The following is a 24,407-nucleotide window of genomic DNA, read 5'->3' as shown; positions in this document are numbered from 1 at the left end:
CTACCCGCTCTCTCAGGTCAGCTGATAAACTGCTCCTTAGTGTGCCTAAAACGAAGCGCAAGCTTAAAGGGGATCTGGCTTTTGCGGTTGCGGCTCCTAAATTATGGAACGAGTTACCTTTATTCATCAGGCAGGCATCATCATTACCAGTTTTTAAGTCTCTTCTTAAAACCCACCTGTATGCATTGGCGTTTGAAAACTGAAATTGAAAATCTGTGTTTTGTTATACTGATGGCATGTTGTCTTTCTATGGTTGTATTACTGTTAGTGCTCTTGTAGTCTTGTGTGTTTTGGATGTGTTTTAATGTTTTTTATATATTTATTTATCTATTATTGTTTTTATTGTACAGCACTTTGTGTCCGCTCTGGATGTAAAAGCGCTTTATAAATAAAGTTTGCTTGCTTGCTTGCTTGCAACAAACCGAACCATTCTAGAAACGTTTTTAAAAACGTTCTTGTAACCAAACAATAAAGTTAATACTACGTCTAAAAATAGGACGCTTTTACTGTCTAAGAACGTTTAAACAATGTTTTTATAACCCGTTACGAACGTTAGAAAAACGTTCTGAGAACATGAATATAATGGCGAATGGAATGTTTTAATAACGTTTTTAACGTTCTAAGAACGTTAAAAAATAAACATTTTCCAAACTTTTGTAAGACGTTATGGGAACGTTTTTATAACATAAAATTGTTGGCTGGGTTGGTATCGGATTGAATTGTACTCCCTTCTACAATATTCGGTCTGGCCAGTTTGACAATATCGGACTAATATCGATAATGCATATCGGATCGGCCCACCCCTATTTAAATCCCCAGAAGATAAATTTTCATGCTAACATTTTTTGAATGTTCCTCTATGCAATGATAATGTTGTAATGCTAACATTTTCAATGTTAAGTTTTTTTTAGAAAGTTTTGCTAACAATACAATTATAACGTTTTCAATGCTACCATTTTAAGAAAGTTACATTGCATACACAATGGTAAAGTTTTCATTGCTACAGTTTTAAGAACGTTACATTACATACACAATAGTAACATTTTCAATGCTAGGGTGTGTAGAACGTTCTGCTAACAATGCAATTATAATGTTTTTATTGTTACTGTTTTAAGAACATTACATTACATACACAATAGGAACGTTTTCAATGCTAGGGTGTGTAGAACGTTCTGCTAACTATGCAATTATAACGTTTGCAATGCTACCATTTTAAGAACCTTACATTCCATACACAATGGTAAAGTTTTCAATGCTACAGTTTTAAGAACGTTACATTACATACAAAATAGTAACGTTTTCAATGCTAGGGTGTGTAGAACGTTCTGCTAACAATGCAATTATAATGTTTTTATTGTTACTGTTTTAAGAACATTACATTACATACACATTAGGAACGTTTTCAATGCTAGGGTGTGTAGAACGTTGCATTACATACACAGTGGTAACGTTTTTAATGTTACTGTTTTAAGAATGTTACATTATGTACACAATAGTAACGTTTTCAATACTAGGGTATGAAGAACGTTCTGCTAACTATGCAATTATAATGTTTGCAATGCTACTGTTTGAAGAACGTTACATTACATACACAATAGTTCTCTTATTTGGTACGATATTTGAAAAAAGGAAATGTTTTGACAATCTACGTTTTCTCACAAATACCATAAGGTAGGCATACCTTGTGTCATAAAAGAACAATATATAATGGACTTTCAACGTTTTGTTTTACTTGAGAAAACATCATATTCAGATTAAACTTTTTCCAATAAACTGATGAGTTTTGCATCAAATAGATTTTTGTTACTTTTGCATAGACAATGAATAATGATTATTCATGGTTACATCTATTTGACTTTTAGATAAAAAAAAGAAAATTTGTGGATGTTCATATTATGTTCAAGTTTATTTTAAATCTAGATGCGCGGAAAGGGCACTCAAATATAACTCATGTTCAAACAAAACTCATCTTCACAGGAAAGCGTTTAAAAAAAGCATAAGCAAACTGTGCGTTCTGTGATTTTCATGCGTTTTATGGCGCTTTTCCATTGCATAGTACCCCATGGTTTAGGTCGGGTCAGCTCATCTCACTTTTGCTGGGTTAGCTTTTCCATCAAATTTAGTAACAGTTTGGAGTGGGAGGGATTATAGGCATGTCATTATATTTGAGCTGCCTACTGCCAGAGGCGCACCTTGTCAACAGGCAAGGCAGGCAACTGCTTGGAGCCCCGAGCCACTAGAGGGCCCCCAAGTTTGTTTCTCGGATGGCCAGCTACACCCGGTAGATGAACAACATGACTGCATATCAAAATTCCGATTGGATGGAATGTTGATTGACATTGGCTTAGCCCAGTCAAAATCCAACCCAGGTGGATAACTTGCCAGTTTCGAAAATGAACGTAGCGATCGAATGGGTGACGTTGTATCGTTCAGTCGTGATGTCGCAGTTGATCCGTATGGATCACAACCCACGGTTTGGCTCGCATGTGATTGCCAGATTAATACGCAAATTTAAATGGGAAAAGTTTATCATTTGCACGTGTTTCAAAGGCTTGCAAATGCTAACACTCAAGTGATTTAAAACCATTTAACCGCATATAAAAGGCGCTAAAGTGAGCAGCCCTCTGTACCCACATGTGGTTTAATGTGCCCGGTCCAGCTCCAGTCAGGCACGTGCCCAAGTGTAAATCTTCTGGTGTAAATCTCAAGTTTAAATTTTAACAGAACTAGTGCAATCCTTTACAAAGACAATCGCGGCAAAAACGGATCTATATGCAATGCAGTTACCCGATTTACGCTTGTAAAAAGCGAGGAAGCAGTCGCAATGACGCGTGCACGCACGTATTCATGTCCGCGCGCGTCTTTGCGTTCATTCGCGCACAACCGCATTCAAAAGACGCCACGCGAGTGAGTTAGCTTATGAAAACATGACGAGACTAAAGGAAGTTTCTAAATAACAATGCTAATCTTATTTTGACTCGATCATTATTGGCTTCTGTAGATATACATCAGAAATGTTTTGTGCAAAGCAGGGAAAGGGAAGAAGAAAGTTTTATGGAATGCGTTACCAGCAGCCTTAAAGTTAACAGACAATACTAATCATTTTAAATCAACCCTAAAGAACTGGCTCAGTAGTAGATAGTAGTAGAGTTATAAGAGTCACGTGTTTTGTATGTTTCTTATATGTCTGGGGGATGTTTTGTCTACGTTTTATGGTTTTATTTCTTTTTTTTTGTTTGTTTTAATCATTCGCTTATTCAAAATATATAATAACATTTAATTTAGGATATGCTTATATCATATCGCTACATTGATAAACATTCACACGCACTATCAAGTGCATACATTTTGAAGGACCACAATGGAAATAAGCTAATGGCTTTATTGTGTCTATCCTTTTGACTGATAATTGTACAAAGCCATTTTATGTATTTATTTATTTATTTATTCTTTGTACAATATATATTATGTCAATAAAGATTTTCAATCAATCAAAGGAGAGATGATGAGTTCATTAAGGGAGGTAAGACAAATTACATCCCCACCCTGTCAGGTCTCAAACATTATCAAACAAATCTCAGGAAAACCTTTTGTCAAGTCTGTAGAATTGCATTGTTGCTGAGAAAATCAACATATGTATGTGTTATACTGTTCTGTATTTTCAGATATGAAATTAATATGTAGTTTAATATTTAACTCTAGGACACTAACTTACATAACAGTTAGCAGTAACTATGACTGAGATTATTTAGTAGCAGTCATAAAATGACTGGTTTCTTAAAATATTCTTGTAAAAATATTCCTGTAAAAATAAGTCATTAATCATTGCTATCATTGTATAATGTAGAAAATATTTCTCTGCTGTCATTATTTCCAAACATGTTATGCCATTTATGCATCCAAACATGTTAATAATGTAAGGTATGATGAGGATTATATGTATCTTTCGCAGTAACTATTGCACTGTAGAATAGTGGCTTAAGCAAAGGATATTGTATAGAAGTATTGCACAACTCTTGCACACAGGGAATTTTCTGCTTGCGGCCCCCATAGACCTTAGAATCGCCTCTGCCTACTGCTGTGACATCAGTGAAGGTAACATCAGTGTTGTTGGAATGCTATCCCATACATTCATTTCATTCATACACTCTAAAAACAAACGGTGCTATATAGCACCAAAAGTGGTTATTTGCTCGTAATCATAGAAGAACCATTTTAGTGCCACATAGCACCGGTGAAACACCTGTGAAGCACCCGTGTAGAACCATATAGTGCTATGTAGAACCATATGTGGTGCTATATGGCCCCTATATGGTTCTACACAGGTGCTTTACAGGTGCTTCTCCAGTGCTATATGGCACTAAAAATGGTTCTTCAATGATTACGAGCAAAGAACCACTTTTGGTGCTATATAGCACCGTTTGTTTTTAGAGTGATTTATTTCTTAGTTTGCCACAAAATTCAAATTGACCACCACGAATAGATGTTTGCACATCGCGTTTATCACTACCTCTGTCTCACATGTCAGTTTCTGAACAAACACCCATGCTGTCAGTCGACCACTCCACTGAGCCTCGTTTAAGTTGCATTTAAGCATATATGCGGACATGCGCGTCGCGAATGTGCTGCCACAAACTGCAAGTCTGTAAAAAACTGGTATGGTGTTCCTGATTCTTAACCTGTGGATGTTTTCATCGCTAAAAGGGAGTTTGGGAACTTACAGCAAAGCACAGATGACAACAGGTTTACTCGAGACAGCACAAGCTAGCTCGAAGGTAAAGCTAATCTTTTACATTATAGTGATAACGCTGGTAGTGACGATTCTCTCAGACCAATCACTGATGTACTGTGTTTTTTCATCACGTTTTGGTATCAGCACGACTCGCTTGCAATCCCAACTGAGGTGGTACTAAAAAGTATTGAGTACTACATACTGCACCCAGTGGAAAAGCCCCCAAAAGTAAGCTGCCCCAACCTAAACTGGGGTACAATGGAAAAGTGCCATTAGGCAAGGCAAGGCAAGGCAAGTTTATTTGTATAGCACATTTCATACACAGAGGTCATTCAAAGTGCTTTACACAGAAATGAGAAAACAATATACAGTCTTGTTCAAAATAATAGCAGTACAATGTGACTAACCAGAATAATCATGGTTTTTAGCATATTTTTTATTGCTACGTGGCAAACAAGTTAACAGTAGGTTCAGTAGATTCTCAGAAAACAAACAAGACCCAGCATTCATGATATGCACGCTCTTAAGGCTGTGCAATTGGGGTATTAGTTGAAAGGGGTGTGTTAAAAAAATAGCAGTGTCTACCTTTGACTGTACAAACTCAAAACTATTTTGTACAAACATCTTTTTTTTCTGTGATTTAGCAATCCTGTGAATCACTAAACTAATATTTAGTTGTATGACCACATTTTTTTAAAACTGCTTGACATCTGTGTGGCATGGAGTCAACCAACTTGTGGCACCTCTCAGCTGTTTTTCCACTCCATGATTCTTTAACAACATTCCACAATTCATTCACATTTCTTGGTTTTGCTTCAGAAACAGCATTTTTGATATCACCCCACAAGTTCTCAATTGGATTAAGGTCTGGAGATTGGGCTGGCCACTCCATAACAATAATTTTGTTGGTTTGGAACCAAGACTTTGCCCGTTTACTAGTGTGTTTTGGGTCATTGTCTTGTTGAAACAACGATTTCAAGGGCATGTCCTCTTCAGCATAGGGCAACATGACCTCTTCAAGTATTTTAACATATGCAAACTGATTCATGATCCCTGGTATGCGATAAATAGGCCCAACACCATAGTAGGAGAAACATGCCCATATCATGCTCCATGCTTCACTGTCTTCACTGTGTACTGTGGCTTGAATTCAGAGTTTGGGGGTCGTCTCACAAACTGCCTGTGGCCCTTGGACCCAAAAAGAACAATTTTACTCTCATCAGTCCACAAAATGTTCCTCCATTTCTCTTTAGGCCAGTTGATGTGTTCTTTGGCAAATTGTAACCTCTTCTGCACATGCCTTTTTTTAACAGAGGGACTTTGCGGGGGATTCTTGAAAATAGATTAGCTTCACACAGACGTCTTCTAACTGTCACAGTACTTACAGGTAACTCCAGACATCCTGGAGGTGATCATTGGCTGAGCCTTTGCCATTCTGGTTATTCTTCTATCCATTTTGATGGTGTTCTTCCGTTTTCTTCCACGTCTCTCTGGTTTTGCTCTCCATTTTAAGGCATTGGAGATCATTTTAGCTGAACAGCCTATCATTTTTTGCACCTCTTTATAGGTTTTCCCCTCTCCAATCAACTTTTTAATCAAAGTACGCTGTTCTTCTGAACAATGTCTTGAACGACCCATTTTCCTCAGCTTTCAAATGCATGTTCAACAAGTGTTGGCTTCATCCTTAAATAGGTGCCACCTGATTCACACCTGTTTCTTCACAAAATTGATGACCTCAGTGATTGAATGCCACACTGCTATTTTTTTGAACACACCCCTTTCAACTAATTCAACTAATTGCACAGCCTTAAGAGCGTGCATATCATGAATGCTGGGTCTCATTTGTTTTCTGAGAATCTACTGAACCTACTGGTAATTTGTTTGCCACGTAGCAATAAAAAATATACTAAAAACCTTGATTATTCTGGTTAGTCACATTGTACTGCTATTATTTTGAACAAGACTGTATAAAAAAGAAAATGTAAAATTAAGAGATACACGATAAAATCACAATAAAAACAAAGATACATGAGAACAATTAAAGAAAATAAATGTGATTTTAATAAAAACAGTTTAAAATGTTAAAAATAATAAAACAGGAGTAAAAGTGACTTGAGTTAAAGATGGTTCACTTCAAAATTAAAAACTCAGCCACCACCCACCTATCCCCATGCTGCTCCAAACCTGTACGCATCCACCACCCCCGACAAACACAAAAGAAGACACCCCGAGAAATGACGGCAAACACACAGCAGCAAGCGACCATAGACCTCCATAGCAGTGAAGAGAAAATATTTTTTAAGTATTTGGATAAATGACTAAGAAAATATTTTGTTAAATGATGGTCAAGAAGTTCCATCATATTTCTTTTTATACCTACCATGAAAGTCCACGGCCACCCACCGCTGCGCGCCCACCACCACCCCCCAAAATATCCTCCCCCGTGCCCACCAGAAAAAAAAAAAAACAAAAAAAAAAACGTAAACACAAAGAAACCTACACAGGCCCAGAACAACACGAGGATGAGAAAACGATGACAGAACCCCCATTCCAACATGAACCATCACTTCAAAGTGCAGTCAGTCTGAAGCAGCACAGTGCTCATTCAGTAAATGCAGAGTTAAACAGATGTGTTTTTAATCTAGATTTAAAAGTGTTTACTGTTGAAGCACATCTGATCTCTTCTGGAAGCTGATTCCAGCTACAGGTGGCATAATAACTAAATGCTGACGCACCTTGTTTTGAGTGAACCCTTGGCATTTCTAACTGACCGGATCCTAATGATCTGAGTAATCTGTTAGGTTTATATTCAGTTAGCATATCTGGCATGTATTTGGGTCCAAAGCCATGAAGTGATTTATAAACGAGTAACAATACTTTAAAATCTATTCTAATTGTGACAGGAAGCCAGTGTAAGGATCTGAGGACTGGAATGATGTGCTCAGATTTTTTGGTTCTGGTCAGAATTCTGGCAGCAGTGTTTTGTATGAGCTGCAGCTGTCTAATGGTCTTTTTAGGGATCCCCGTAAGGAGTCCATTGCAGCAGTCCACCCTGCTTGAGACAAAACAACTAATTCTGGCAATATTTCTGAGATGGTAGTAAGCTGATTTGCTTATCGCTTTCACTTGACTACTGAAATTAAGATCATACTCTAAAATTACACCAAGATTTCTGACTTTATTTTGTGTCTTTAGACCCCTACAGTCAAGGTAAGTATTAACCTTGAGAGTTTCATCTTTATTTCCAAATACAATGACTTCAGTTTTGTCTTTGTATAACTGGAGGAAGTTTTGACGCATCCAACAGTTAATTTCCTCAATGCATTTACATAGAGAGTCAATGGGGCTGTAGTCATTGGGTGACATGGCTAAGTATATCTGCGTGTCATCTGCATAGCTGTGGTAAGCAATTTGGTTCTTTTTCATTATTTGACCAAGTGGGAGCATATACAAATTAAACTGTAGCGGTGCAAGAATTGAACCCTGTGGGACTCCACATGTCTTGGGTGTCCACTCAGATTTATGATTACCTATGTTTACATAGTAACCTCTCCCTTTTAGGTATGATTTAAACCATTTGAGAACCATCCCAGAGAGCCCTACCCAGTTTTCCAGTCTATGTATGAGTATGGTGTGATCTACTGTGTCAAAGGCAGCACTAAGATCTAGTAGCACTAGCACTGATATTTTACCTGAATCAGAGTTCAAGCGAATATCATTTATTATCTTTATGAGCACTGTCTCTGTGCTGTGATGCTGATGGAAACCAGATTGAAAATTGTCCAGATAACCATTTGAGTTTAAGAATTTGTTCAGCTGATTGAAAACATCCTTTTCAATGATCTTGCTTATAAAGGGAAGATTTGAGATTGGTCTCTAGTTGCTAAGTATGGTTTTGTCTAGGTTACTCTTTTTTAGGAGAGGCTTAACAACTGCTATTTTTAATGACTCTGGAAAAGTGCCTGTGATCAGAGAGGTATTTACTATTTTTAAAAGGTCAGTTTGTAAGCAGTTAAGTACCTTTTTGAGAAAAGATGTGGGGAGCGTGTCAAGGCTGCAAGTTGATGCTTTAAGATGTTGTACTGTTTCTTCCAAGGTTTTTATATCAATTTTGTCAAATTCTGAGAGAATGACTAATTTCTGAGGTTGTTGCAATGATATCTGACTGACCACAGTACAATTTGAGGCCATATTGATCGCCCAACCCGTTCTCATCAATATGCGTATAAATAACACGACTTTACACTCTCAAATAGCGTGTAATGTATACGCCAAATCCCATTTTTACGTGCATATGATACGCCAATCCTTTCCATTCACTTTGATAGAGCGCAAATGCGTCTCAATACCACGCATCCTCTTTAACGGAATTGACGTCACCAGCAGAGCTCAGTTCACTAATAGATGATTTCACCTGATGCGCGTCCATCTTTAAACAGGTGGGTAACAATAATGCTATTTTTGTTACTAGATCACTGTGTTAACGTTAGCATTTTATTTATTTAATCGCTTCTGCATTACGCGAATGTTGTCGTTTTTTTAAAATGGCAGCGTATGCTTTTAAATGAGTTGTTACTGGAACAGTGGGTTGCTCGATTAGCACACCTGGTAGCTAATGCTGTATATAAACCTCTTGCAATTGGTAAAAAAAATAATAAAACAAAACAGCCTTTAATCATACTGTGACTTGGGTCTTTAGATATTAGACATGGCTGTTGACAGCACCGACTGATATAGTTTTTTAGCTATTGTTTTTCGGTAAAGTGGTTGGAACCTCAAGGGGTTATAATGTAGTCTAATCACGGCACGTGGACTCCTAACCCAGATTAATTAAAATTTTGTGCACGACATTGTGTTTTACTAAAATAAATCGCGCCTGCAGAAAAAAACTAATGTTATATGGAATTTACGGGCTGCTGTGGTGTCCCAGTAATCGGTGTATCGATGGGTGCTGACACCAGATCGGTATTTGGGATCATACGGCCAACTACATTCACTATATAAGCCGATCTGAGATCTGTTGCTAACACAGGCACGTTGGTATAATGCAGGCAGGCAGTACTAGTTGCTTGCAGATGCACGATGCAGTACAGTTGGATTCCCGGGATATTTTGTTTCTAATGTCATCATCAATACACACGTATTTGTTAATTAAGCACAATTTATTCTAAAGTCTTTGTCTTCACCAGATAAACAAGCTTTATGTTTGGCAGTAACCAATAAAAAAAAACATACATCTATAATTGATGATGATAGCTAATCGATTTCAGTGGTTCCCAATACCAGTCGCTGGCCTCTCTCAGAGAACATTTTAGATGTCTCCATATATAAAAACACTTGATTCAGTTCATCAGCTTGTTAATGTGTTAATTAAGGAGCCTGATGAGTGAAATCAAGTGTTTTATTTAAGGAGACATCTAAAACATTCTGGGAGGGTAGGACTGAGGACTGAAATTGAGATGAGAACCACTGGATCAGGTGACGTAATCTTAGCCTTAATACATAAATAAATATAATTATTGTAACAACAAAAGGTTGTTATGAAAATATCAATTCTCCTATCACCTTTATTGCAAATAGTCAGACGTCACTATATTCTACCAGAAAATAGAAAAATGTTGTCACCCTTTACCCTCATATCTTTAATGTTGTCCAGTCTTTCCATTCAATTTTATTAGTCAGAAAGTTTGAGTTGAAGGCTGATCTCAGATCTAACTGAAACATTTATTTTTGTGTTTTAGTACAATGGCAAGTGTTAACAAAAACAAACTCGAAGCTGTTCTTATGCTTGGGGGTGTATTTGTTGAAGAGATACAGGCAAGTTTCATTATTGCTATATACACATACGTGTAATTAATGAACTCCGGTTAGCTAATGCCTATTTTTCACCTATCTACATTTTATTACATGCTATGTTCTTAAAGAAATGTAACCGCGAGTCACATACTCCGAAGCCTGAAGTCACAAGACCTAAAGTGACCTGGTGGAAGAGGGACTGTCATGGACAACGCGTGACCACCAACAAACGGAGGAAAAAAGAGTCATCTACTGGTTAATGTCCATCTTGTAAAATTTGTCAAATATTTTAATTGCGAGTGATGATGTGTGATTTGTAGTAGGTGCAGGTTTGATAATTGTATTAATAGTCAATATTCTGTACTTGTACATTCATTACTACTCTTTGCATTATAAATTACATTATAATGCCAAATACATTTAGGTTTAATAGCTTCCATGTTTGTTAAAGGTTTCAGTGTTTACTTTTGTACATCTGGCCAAGATTTTTTAAAGAATTGTTCTAATATGTTTTTATATGTTTTTTTTTTACTTTTAAACAGTTAGTACGTCTCCGTGTGCAAGTTCCTCCATCACAGCCTCATGTACTAGCAGCTACCAATATTCTGGTAGGTAAAACACATAAGGTATGCTTTATATCAGGGATGACCTGCCCTGCGTTCCAGTTCGTTTTTTTATGAACTTCCCTCGCTAACTTCCCTCAGTCTCGTTCACTCGGATGTACGTCATTGCTTACGTTGTACGAGTGCCCACTACTGCTGAAACACTTGAAGTTGGTTCAAATGGATCGCCCTAAGCCCTTAATCACATGGAAAGTGGAGACCGCCCCCTCCATGTGCAAAGCGCGAGTTGCTGAAGTGACATCACAATCGTGTTGCATTGTGGGATATGAAGCTGCATGAAGTGTACATATGAAGCAGACTCGCTCCCTCGGTCAAAATCGAGGGAGCGAGGGTCTGTCCATACAAACTTCCCTCGTCTACTTGACGAAGTGGAACGCACTTCAAAATGGCGACAGGGATTCCCCCGAGGGGAAGTGCGTAGGGAAGTTCGCGAGTGTGTGTCTTAAAACTGGAGTGGAACGCAACCCTGGAGAGTCGCAGCCCTGCAAAGTTTAGCTCCAGCCCTGATTAACCTCACCTGCCTGTAGCTTTCCAGTGGCTGTTTCTCAATGTCAAGGATACTTCCTTAGCAGGACTGGTCTTCCCAAGTCACTTTCTTCAGAGGCAAGGCTCCTCTTTAGAATTTGGAGAACACGTAAATGGAACAGGCTAGGAAGTGCACGTCATTACGTCAGTAAAAAGGAGTGCTTTCGGTGCTGCACGCATAGGATTGTGGGTGATTTGAGAGTGCAAAGAGCACAAAGGATACACACATAGATAGATAGATAGATTCAACTTTATTGTCACTGCACATGTAGGTACAAGGCAACGAAATGCAGTTAGCATCTAACCAGAAGTGCAATAAGCAGTAAGTACAGAATAAAGGTCTATAATATGTACAATAACTATACAGGTAAGTATTATGGACATAATTTACAGATATTAAATACTATAAGCACGATATACAGATAGGTGTACTATTAACATACTATACAGATGGGCTATGTAAAAGTGTATGTACACTATAGGCAGAACTATGAACATAATTTACAGTATTGCAATGGACAGTAAAGTGCATAGAAAATATTACAATGTGCAAATGGATTATACAGTGTTCCTGGATGAACAGACAGTAGTGCAAGTAGTAACAAGTTACTGTTTTTTTCTTGTTGTGAATAAATAAATAAATCAGAGTGTTGAAGAGGGCGAGGAGTCTATGTGTGGTGTGGGGGGTGTTGAGGGGTGTCAGAGGGCAGAGTTCAGCAAGGAGACAGCTTTGGGGAAAAAGCTGTTCCTGAATCTTGTGGTCCTTGTTCGGAGGCTCCTGAAACGCCTCCCGGAGGGGAGGAGGTTAAACAGTCCGTGGTCAGGGTGAGAGGAGTCCTTGAGAATGCTGCGGGCTCGACGTAGACATCGTTTCCTCTGGATGTCCTCAAGAGCAGGAAGTGGTGTCCCTGTGATGCGCTGGGCAGTTTTCGCCACCCTCTGCAGTGCTTTGCGGTCAGCCACTGAGCAGTTCCCATACCAGACTGTGATGCAACTGGTCAGGATGCTCTCGATCGCACACCGGTAGAAGTTCACCAGGATGGATGAAGACAGCTGGTTCTTCTTCAGTGTCCTGAGGAAGAAAAGGCGCTGGTGAGCCTTCTTGACCAGGCTGGAGGTGTTTATGGCCCAGGACAGTTCCTCCGAGATGGTGGTTCCCAGGAACTTGAAGCTGGAGACACGTTCAACAGCCAGCCCGTTAATGTGGATGGGGTCATGCGTGCTTCCATTCTTCTTTCTGAAGTCCACAATGAGCTCCTTGGTCTTATTGGTGTTAAGGATCAGGTTATTGTCAGCGCACCATGTGGCCAGGTGCTGTACCTCTTCCCTGTAGGCAGTCTCATCATTGTCACTGATGAGGCCAATCACCGTGGTGTCATCTGCAAACTTAATGATGGAGTTGGATCCATGCACAGGCTTGCAGTCGTGGGTGTAAAGGGAGTAGAGGAATGGGCTCAGCACACAGCCCTGTGGTACGCCAGTATTAAGTGTGATGGTGGTGGAGTGGGTGTGACCTGACCGAACATGCTGAGGCCTGTTGGTCAGAAAGTCCATAACCCAGTTGCAGAGGGAGGTGTTGATATCCAGGTCTCCAAGTTTTGTGGTCAGCTTGGAGGGAATGACGGTGTTAAATGCTGAACTGAAGTCAACAAACAACATCCTAACATACGTGTTGTTATTGTCCAGGTGTGTGAGTGCAGAGTGCAGCACTGTGCATACTGCATCCTCTGTGCTCCTATTTCTGGGGTAAGCAAATTGGTGTGGGTCCAGTGTGGGTGGGAGGCAGACTTTGAGGTGTGCTAGGACCAGTTGCTCGAAGCACTTCATAATGATGGGGGTGAGTGCTACGGGGCGATAGTCATTCAGGCACGTTGGGGAGGAGTGTTTCGGTACTGGCACAATGGATGTGGACTTAAAACATGTTGGCAGAGTTGCTTGGGTGAGGGACAGGTTGAAAATGTCTGTGAAGACCCCTGCAAGCTGCTCTGCACATGCCCTAAGCACACGTCCGGGAATGCCATCCGGGCCAGCAGCCTTGCGTGCGTTGATCCGGCTCAGTGCAGTGTGGACATCTGAGGGGGTGAGTTTAAGGGGTTGGTGGTCTGCTGAGGGTGAGATTTTGGTGGCTGTCTCCTTGCTGTTGCTGTTGAAGCGAGCATAAAAGTCATTTAGCTCGTTAAGGAAGGAGACGTCCGTGACTGTTGGTGTGGAGTTGCTTGACTTGTAGTCACCGATGATCTGGATGCCCTGCCACATACGTCGGGGGTCAGAGTTGTAAAAGTGTTCCTCTACCTTCAGCTTGTAGCAGTACTTGGCCTTTTTGATGCCCCTTTTCAGGTTAGCCCTGGATTTACTGTAGGCCTGAGCGTCATCTGACCTGAAGGCAGCGTTGCGATCTTTCAGCAGAAGTCGAACCTCCTTGTTCATCCATGGCTTCTGATTAGGGTATGTTGTTATCTGTTTTTCTGTTGTTACACTGTCAATGGTGGAGTTGATGTGATCCAGTACAGAGGAGGTGTAGATATCAATGTCAGTGTGAGAGCCACAGGCCGCCTGTGAAGCAAACATACTCCAGTCAGTGTGTTGAAACCTGTCTTGAAGTAAAGAGTCTGCTCCAGTTGGCCACACTTTGATGGTCCTCACTGATGGCTTCACACGGTTGATGAGGGGTGAATACTTAGGGGTGAGAAACAAAGAAAGGTGATCAGACTGTCCGAGGTGGGGGAGGGGGCTCGCGATGTAAGCTCCATTGATGTTTGTATAAACATGATCCAAAGTTTTGTCTCCTCTGGTGTGGCAGGAAACATGCTGGTGAAATTTGGGGAGTACTGTTTTTAATTTGCAGTGATTAAAATCACCCGCGACAATAAAAGCAGCCTCTGGGTGAGCAGTCTGTTGTTTACTAATGGCTGCATGAAGTTCGTTCAAAGCAAGCTTGGCATTAGTATCTGATGCAATATAGACTGCGGTTATTATGGTGGAAGTGAACTCCCGTGGCAGATAAAAAGGTCTACATTTAACCATGAGAAACTCTAGGTTAGCTGAGCAGTGTCTCCCAACAATGACAGTGTTCGTACACCAAGCTTTGTTGACATAAATGCACAATCCACCACCTCTTGTCTTGCCGGAGTCATCTGCCGTTCTATCTGCCCGGAGCGTGTGGCGTCCTGCTAGCTCAATAGCATTGTTGGGTACGTCGCTGTGTAGCCATGTTTCCGTGAAAACCATGACATTGCAGTCCATAAGTCTCTTACTGTGGGTGATGCGGAGTCGTAACTCATCCATTTTGTTCACCAGTGACCGCACATTAGCGAGGAAAATGCTGGGTAAAGAGAGCCGGAGCGGTGCTAGCTTTAGCTTGGCTCTTAGACCTCCGCGCTTCCCCCGCCTTTGTTTACGATCTCGACGCCGCCTGCGAGCACTTCCGCCCGGCCGGGTAGAGTGCGAAGCCTCGGTTGTTCTAGCAATCTCAGGGATGAGTCGAAGATTGGTGATAAAACTGCTGGTAAAGTCCTCACCGATATCCAAAAGCTCCTGTCGGGTGTATGATGTTAAAGCAAAGCTGTTCAGTACGAACAGACCCGAGATGAGCAGGAATAATACTGAAAAATTGCAAAAACTGGAGAGACGCTGAGCCTCGCGATGTGTTCGCGCCGCCATCTTGCGATTAATCAACATGCATCCTCTCCTGTATATGGGATATTTTTCTAAAAAATTTTTAAGGACTCAGTCATTGGTTGCAATTCCGAGGATCCTCGACAACAGTCCTTCGACGGATGTAGATGACGTAGCATCCTCAAAATTCTGGCTTCCGAGGTTTCTTCCTTGACATTGAGAAACAGCCTTTAACTCTTTAGACCTTGATTAGCCTGTTCAGGTGTGTTTGATTAGAGCTAAAGCTAAACTCTGCATGACTGAGGCTCTCCAGGACCAAGGTTCGCCACCCCTGCTTTATATGAAAACAACGAGTTAGGTACAAAATAAGTTTCATTATACCTGAACTTTAGCTATTTTAGTAACTAATCAGCTAAAAATGTTCCCCCAAAACACTATTGAATATTGAAGTTACCACAGTTTGATGCATCACGCTCTGTCCACATGACAGAACTAGGATAACTTTAGACAGCATCAGTGTTTCTCAGCAAAATCATGTGGTGGTTGTTCAGTTTCACACTTAACCTACACTTAATCTCAAGGGCCATGTGTTTGTTTGCCCATTTTTAACTATCCTTTTGCCTTTTCTGCTATCACTGGACTCTCCATGTATTAAAAGCAGTGTAACTGCCACAAAAGATGTGGAATTGAAAAGTTGGATTTCTTGTATGTTTAAATTTTTCTCTTTCTCTATTTGAAGATTTTAACATGCAGAGGCTTGAGGACATTCTGCAGGACTCTGAGAGCATTGATGTTGAAAATCTTGCTCCACAGCCACCAATGTCCAGTTGGTCTGAAAGGCAGAAAGGGGTCCAACAATGTTGGCAACAGGCGAGGCCACAAAACCTTGCCAACTTTTGACAGCTGAGAACATCGTCCAAATGACATGTAATCACTGTCACAAGAAAGAAGCCATCATTCGTTGTGGGGAGTGTTTACCATCTGAGTGGTTTTGTGCAGAGTGTGATCAACTGGTACATAAACGCCACACTCTGCACAGTAGGCAAACCACAATGTATGGTTTTTTTAAGTACATCCCTCCAACAGAGTTTGTGAAACTCCATGATGAGAAATACATCATCTGTGAACATGGTTGGTGCCTGTTTTTCAGGACGCACTCACATTATACCCAACCAGGCTGAACCATGTTCGAGCGTGAATGTACCCACTCCCTCACCTGCACACAGTCACACTTTTATCAATCCATGCTCAAGAATGCTTTTGTCAGTAGGATGCAGTTGTTTTGAAGAAAACAGAAAGTAAACTCTCCCACAACACCAGAGCCCATTGTAATGTTAATTTGAGGGCTTCATATTGCTTTGACGATCTATTGCTTGCACCACTCATACTTTCACGTAACTCTGCCCCCACACTTCAGAAAGTTTTTACCGAGGCAAATTAAGTTTATGACTGTTGTGCAGCTGACAATCTCTTCTTATGAATTGTGTTTGGCGTGATCTGCGGTGACATTGTTCATTTCAAACCTGAGCCCAAGTGAACAGTGCCAGAGCCCACCTATGCAAGCGGGCCAGGGCACGATTAACCAAACCATGCACTGGCACAGTACAAAGCAATCACACTAGTCCAACGAACTATGATTTGGGGGTCAAACATTCGGGCGCGGTTTGTTTTGGATAATGTGAGTGCGCCCTCAATTGATTAGCATTTTTCTCCTAACAGACAACATTATTAAATGATGTGTTATGTTTTTCAAGTACTTGCTCACGACCCAAACATTCTTTAATGTCATCCTGATTATCCTTTTCTCTTGCAGATTGTTTGCTGCCAACATCCTTTCCTCCAAGGATATGCTCTTGTGACACTGGTGATGTTGCAATCTCTGCTGGTAGATCCATCATACTGGTTTGCATAAATGGTAGGATTGTGTGAAATAAAATAAATGTTTATTTGACACGTTACTTGTTATTTATTTGTCTTTCATTTGCTCTCAGGCCGTTACAATCTTAAGATCCCAGAGCTTACATGCAAACATTGCAATAAGCAATGGGCCCCAGCAGTCAGTGACTTAGTAAGGAGTGGTTACTGGCCCGCTACCATGCAAGCACAGACACTGTTCCACTGAGATCTGTTCCATTCCTTTGAGGCTATGAAGACAGCAGCCCCAGGAATGTCAGTAAAAGCCTTCACAGCAATGTTGGACCAGAGAACGAGGCAATTTGGAAGAGTATGTAAAAATGTGAAGCTGAAAGACAAATGCAACAAACCCCACAAAAATGGGTGATTGTGTAGTTTGTTGTTGTTAAAAGCTATAGTATCATGTGTTTCTTTTTTCAGACTGGCAAAGTGAATGTAGATGCTTTTCAGAGGAGCTTTCTGCAATACGTGTACTGCAACTCTGAAAAGAACCAACTTCTGGGAAAGGAGCCATTTGTCTGTCCAGCCTGTAGCCCTGACATGGTGGCTGTTTCAGTTGATGGTAACCGAAAACTCTACAGGTTCCAGAAAACAAACCAGTAAGTTTTGTGTGCTCATTAAAAACAGCCAAAGTAATTAATGTATGTATTAATGTTATCATAGTAATATAGGTCTGCCATTTAAAATTAAGCTGTTTATACTGTAGCTGTTAAATATATAAAATCTATGTTAGACTTTGTAACCTTAACTGTTGGTTTTGTAAACTTCTTACTACAATGAATACAAAATAAATTTTCTTGGTGGAGTGAAGAGCCAGGATTCTTTGATGGAGTGTTTTTAGCCCAGGACTCTGAGGTGTCCAATTTTGTTGAGGAAGTCCGGGGGGCTGTCAAAAATGTAAGTTTAAAAAGAGTGAGAGTGACAAAAGTGTAAAGATGGATAAAAAAACAGCTAGATTCCAATCCGGAGGGGACAGTATATTCATAGTATTGGTTGTTGCACATATGTCCAACACATCGTCTCTGACTATTGTAATTAACCTTCTATGTGCTAAATAGCAAAGAACATCTGTTGGTTTGTTATCCTCCAGAGAGCTACAAATGGAAGATGGGTAAATCAGGCAATTCAAGACAAAATCCTGACTGTAATTGTTAAGATGATAATGTTTGTGTGTTTGAGGGGGCAATAGCCCTTCTATTTAATGTCCATGAATTAACTACTGACATGTTAAAACAATTTACTTTGGTAGATTGCAGGAAAAGCGATGTGTGGGGAATCCCACTGGAGAGCAGCAAGAGAGACATCAAAGCAGGCCAACAAGTTGGATGAAGAAGGAGTTGAAATTGCTGTGTGCAGGCATGGATTCTTACTCAAAGGTTGGTATTGGATTTGATCAATTGCAATTAAACGTATTAAGAGAAGATGATGAACTGAAGCCTTTTTCGGTGTGCAATGTGCTCTTTATTTTTCCCCCCAAAGGTCTGAACATGTATAGAGGAGAAATATTTGCGTATCCAATGTTTCTCCAAAATCAGTTCCAGGATGCTACGTTTTTGGCTATGGATGTGACCTGCCGTTATGTGCCATATCTGGAGAAGGTGTCAGAGGCCCTGACTCATCTTCAGCCTCTTCGGAAAATGAAACATTGCTTGTCCGTTATGCATGCCAAAGCCCACAATACAAAATGCGAGTTGATGGATTTAACTACTTTTATATTAGTGTAGCCAACAATTAATGTAAAGTGCCACAGTGCATGACGTGCATTCATAGTCTCACTAATTTTGCATGTGGATTTGATTTGTATAGCTAGATTTAATAATCAGATATCATTGCACACTAATTCCCTGCGTGAAAATGGAAATACACATTGATAGTAGAAACATTAATCAGCAATGCTGTGATTGGCCGATTGTTACAATGGCCAAAGAACACACCTAGTTTTTTTAACCCCTTCAGAACAAGAGCTATTGATATGGTGAAGCTATTGATATCCTGCAATATGCGTTGAATGTAGAATGTTCTTCATATTTATCGTTCATCTTCCGCTTCTTAAAATTCTATAGACATTGCTGCAACAGACTTTCCAAATCATGTAAAAAGCAGCAACATGCAATCTATATTTTTATTTACATGAATAAGCCTGCTTCCATTCAGGTTAAAGCTTATAGACTTGTTGCTATGATGACAACTCCAGTTTAAGCCTTGAATAATCAAAGATTATGCAACAATCAAATCCTAATTGAGTAATTCAAGTATGAAGAACAGGCCCCAGGGGTGTGTTTTGTGTTAAACATGAGCTCCTATGTTACCCTGGAGGGCCGAGCACTGCATAGTTTAGCTGCAACCCTGATCAAACACACCTGAGCAAGTTAATCAAGGTCTTCGTGATCACTAGACAATCGCAGGTGGGTAAGTTTGATTGGAGCTAAGCTATGCAGTGCTCGGCCCTCTAGGGCAGTGGTCACCAATCCTGGTCCTGGAGGGCCGGTGTCTCTGTAGAGTTTAGCTCCAACCCTAATCAAACACACCTAAAGCAGCTAATTAAGGTGCTTCAGGTGTGTTTGATTAGGGTTGGAGCTTAACTCTGCAGAGACACCGGCCCTCCAGGACCAGGATTGGTGACCATTGCTCTAGGGTAAGATTTGAATAGTCCTGCCCTATGTGCTATCCTCTACAGTGGTTGACCTTGGGATATGCATCAATATCAATCACCTTTATGTCCACACTGTTTAACAAGTCAACTGCTTCCTGTAGATTCTGTGGAATGCGAGGAACCAGGAAGGTGCGGGAACCACTCTTGGTGAAGAAGTAGAGCAAGTTAATAGTTTTCTTTCCAGATGTGCTCTGACCACAAAATATATGACCAAGTCAGGTTTGTAAGCTTCTCGTCACCCTTACAATAATGTGCTAATGTTGTATGCTGAGTTACATTGACAATTTAGATTTTCTATTGTTTTGTACAGTGAGAACTGATATGCATACTGTCCATGCAAGTGGGTGGAATCGGCGTAAAGAGAATGGCCTCCACATTGCCTTGTCTTCCAGATTCAAAAAGGTGTGTTCATGTATTTAGAAAAGGAAACCGTTACTGTTGAACTTTAAGTACACCTAAATTGCATTAAACTGTTACCCCCTATGTAGACACTGTAGGGGTGCAGGACTTCAGCTGTGTATATGTAGTTGAAGATGTTATTGTATTAAATCAGGCAGGAGCATATACTTTTTGGATTATTTTATGAAATTACAAGATTTTCTGTTACTGTTTTGCAGACCATAGAAAAGACTTTGGATGCAACAGAGAGCCTGAAGAATATGAAGGACCAGTTGCATTGCTCTGATGACATGTTAAAACAGTGGGTTGTTGATGTAAACCAGTGGGCCAGTGGCGGGTAAGGACAATGATGCTTTATACATAAACCCTATCTGAAGTAATTTGGTTGTAATGCATGTAGCTGTAGCTTATTGTTAAATTCAAGTGGAATGGAAACCATTTGCAAGTCATAAGTCTTCAATTAGTATTTTAACTTAAAGTAAACCTTTTTAGCAAAAAGACAGAATGGTCGGTCCAAATCAGACCTAATGGAAAATTATCAAGCACAATGTGCCAGTAGGGCTCAATATCCAGTGATCCATGTTTGCAGCATTCATGCCTGCTTGGCATGTAATTCTGATATTTTATTCTCATTCTTGGTGAAGCAGTATGAATTTGGACAGCAATATCCATCACAACTCAATATTGTCCCAAAGTCAGTTTCTACTATGCGATTTGCAATTTACAGAACTTAAGGGTGTTTAAAAAATATTCTTTCTTCTTGCCTTTAATTTAGGAAATACAGGAGCCACTCATGTTGATGCTCGTGGTTTACAGATCTCAATTGAAGCACTCTTTGTCAGCATTTGTCAGAAGAAACACTATCTTTATAGACAAAATGGTATGTATTTGTCTGTGCGCGCGCGTGTCAGTCTGTCTGCGCGCCCCTGTCTGCCTTCCTGCGCGCGCGCCTGTCTGCCTTCCTGCGCGCGCGCCTGTCTGCCTGCCTGCGCGCGCGCGCCTGTCTGCCTGCCTGCGCGCGCGCGCCTGTCTGCCTGCCTGCGCGCGCGCCTGTCTGCCTGCCTGCCTGCCTGCGCGCGCCTGTCTGCCTGCCTGCCTGCCTGCACGCGCCTGCCTGCCTGCCTGCCTGTCTGTCTGTCTGTATGTATGCGCGCGTGTCTGTCTGTCTGTATGTATGTATGCGCGCGTGTCTGTCTGTCTGCGCGTGTACTCACTGGATAGGTTAAATGCAGAGGTCACATTCCAAATATGGGGTTTTATTGGCAATTACTTAAATTCAATAATTGTTTTTGCTCTTACTACAGATCGCAACAAAAGGCGTCAGAAGATTAGCCAGAAGATTGGCCAAGAAAAGAAATGCTTGCTGGAGGAGATCCAGAGATACAACCAACAACCTGATGGTGACCCTGTGGACACAAACTCGGTTGTGCAGAAACTCTCCAACAAAACTCCAGAGAGCATGATCTGGCCTTGGCAGGAAGAGAACACAGGTATTGTATGAACATTTAACTTTTATTATTTTATTTAAAATGTATCATTCTCAAATATGTTTATTAATGTATAGTTTTTATTCCTTCAGACGGTGTCAACATTATTACTAAGAAGAAGCTCTTTGACCAGCTAATGCTTGTCTCACGACTGACAGAAGAAAAGGAGATCCTTGTTAAGGAAATGATGCAGCACTGTCAGTACCTTAAAAACTCTGTAGCAAAGGTTCAGTCACTGATGGCCACTGTTTCAGAGTGCACACAAACAGGAAGTAAGTATAATTTAAACTCTTATTTTTTTCCAAATTGACTTGGTATTTAAGATTTGTCTTGACATAAATAAGCTCTCTGATTAAATGTTTAGTGTGTAGGTAATTACATTGTTATTTTTTATGTGTGGACTTATAGGCTATCCAAATGGATTCACAGAGGATGGGTGCAAGGGCCTCCTCTCTCTACTCAAGAGAAGACTGCAAGACCTCAGACTCAAACAGCAGACTGTGGCATGCACATATAGAGGGATTCTTGAAAAAACTCCTAGGCTACTGGAAGAGGAGGAATTGGAAATAGAGGAAGAAATGGACTGGCAAAGTGACATCAGCTCTGAGGACAAAGACGATGAAGAATTGGGGACCCACGTAAATTGAATTGGAACTCAAGTCGCATGTTTGTACTTTGATAACTTAAAAAGGTTTCTGGAGTTTTGACAGAAGTTCCTTTGTTTTTGTAAATAAGTTTGTGGTTAGATACGTTCCAGCAGACAAAGGAATTTAAATTGAATAATTTTATTTATTTTAAGTTGACATATGAAGAGTTTCGTTGCAAAACAAGATTTTTTTTTCCATTTTTTTTATTTTTCAGAAATCTAGTTTTTTGTTTGTGCATTCCAATTAATATCAATTCAACTGCAGTTGGTTTGTTTTGATTTAAACCTTCATAACTTAAAAATACAGCACCATAAAACAAAATAATAACATGATAACATAATAATAAACATGTTTTGACAAAAATGTTAAAAACGGATTTATCTCGTTTTGCAACGAAACTTCATATGATGAAAATCTAGACTTTTTCCATGTTTAAGTGCTATAATTGCATCCCCAGTGCTTCTATCAACCTAGAAAATGTGAAAAAGATCAACCCAGTAACTTTTGGTTACTGGTTTTGGTAAACCATTCTCTGCAAGCATGTGAAAAAAATAGGTCATTGAAATGTGGCTCTCCTTGTGATGTCAGTAAGGGATCTTATTAAAATAATACCGCCCCTTAATCTGCACTAACCACCGCACTGCCATTTAGTGCAGAGATCATTTGCATTTTAAAGGACACAACCAAAAACAGCACAATTTATACCTACAAAGTGGCAATTTTAACATGTTATAATTATTTGTGGAGTAATTTGAGCTAAAGTTCATCTTTGACATTTTAAAAAGTCCACTTAAGTTGAAACTGATTATAGAAATATGCACTTGTTTACTTGGTTTGTTGTCACCATGCTTTTTATACTGCTGTAATTATCAGTAGCCATAACCAGATGTTATTATTGTTTCTGTTTTTTAATTTTATCTCCACTTTTGGTTATTTTGATTGGTAGTCCACGTTGTACACTTTCTCTCACATGTAGGCCCATGAAAATGATGAAATGCTTATTTCCCAAACTTTTGAAACATGTAATATGTAGAGTTGTACTTTTCCTCTGACATCAATATACAGTATTCAAACTATATTCTCTGTCTTCTGCATACCATTTCTTGTTTTAAGTTACTGGAATTGTAATTGGGCTACACATTTATATATATATTATATAAATTGTTTATATATTATAACTGATAATATCTGTAAATAATTGCTTTGTGACAATACAAATATAGATTTCCTAATAAAATAGATTTGTCAGACTATAGTTGACTTTTGCTTCTCACACAACAACCCTAAGAAGAAGAAAAAATTTATCCTTTTAGATTCAACCTATACTATGAAAATTTTGGAACATTAAAGGCCACATCATGTCTCATATTAAGATATATGTATGCAATTAGATGTAACAAACTAAAATAGTGACTGTAAAACCATTGTAGAGGCTTGTTTAAATATAAACCATATTGTAAGCCACATTTATATACCAAGGATTGGTTAGTAGGGTTGGGTCAGATTACTTTAAAGTGCACTGAATACAAACAACATTGCAATATTAGCAATCAGTTACAAAATTTACATTTAAGCAACAACCAAAGTTTGAATAATGGCCGTTTCTAAATAAGCATTACTATAACAAGCCATATGCTTATTGCAATAATTTATGATTAACCATTTTATAGGCTAATTGTTAATATTATGAAATAAGACAGTCTTGATGACGTATGCAACATCAGAAGGATGCATTCTTCTGTTTAAAAACAGCCATTATTTTAAGAAGCTCAGTGATTTGAGGCAATGCAATGCAAATTAAAAAGTAAATTTAATAGAAAAAAGTAAATTTAATAGAAATATCCATCTGAATATCAACTTAATCCCATGGTAGGAATATGCTACAAATCAGATGCGGAAACAAGGTCATAACTCTTATCTTCAGTAATGCATGTAGGAAACTTTTTAAAGGAGGAATATTGAAGCTACAACTTCATATTGTATGACCATTAAGGTGGTTTGGAGGGGCTAAGCACT

At 39.6% G+C, this 24,407-nt stretch overlaps 1 protein-coding gene across 1 annotated transcript; it reads left to right on the top strand.

The window, feature by feature from the left end:
- Positions 1 to 18,008: 18,008 nt before the first annotated feature.
- On the top strand, positions 18,009 to 23,362 carry LOC135760868 (uncharacterized). Its single transcript, XM_065274870.2, has 10 exons — positions 18,009 to 18,102; positions 18,455 to 18,581; positions 19,960 to 20,077; positions 20,169 to 20,260; positions 20,476 to 20,594; positions 20,902 to 20,951; positions 21,033 to 21,137; positions 21,562 to 21,747; positions 21,837 to 22,016; positions 22,153 to 23,362. The coding sequence occupies exons 2-10, from the start codon at positions 18,531 to 18,533 to the stop codon at positions 22,389 to 22,391; spliced, it is 1,140 nt and encodes a 379-aa protein (XP_065130942.1). The 5' UTR covers positions 18,009 to 18,102; positions 18,455 to 18,530; the 3' UTR covers positions 22,392 to 23,362.
- Positions 23,363 to 24,407: the final 1,045 nt, after the last annotated feature.

Source organism: Paramisgurnus dabryanus, chromosome 16, assembly GCF_030506205.2.
Source record: "Paramisgurnus dabryanus chromosome 16, PD_genome_1.1, whole genome shotgun sequence".
Lineage (NCBI taxonomy): Eukaryota > Metazoa > Chordata > Actinopteri > Cypriniformes > Cobitidae > Paramisgurnus > Paramisgurnus dabryanus.
Note: the sequence above shows the minus strand (reverse complement) of the source record. Positions and strands in the feature narration are given on the sequence as shown.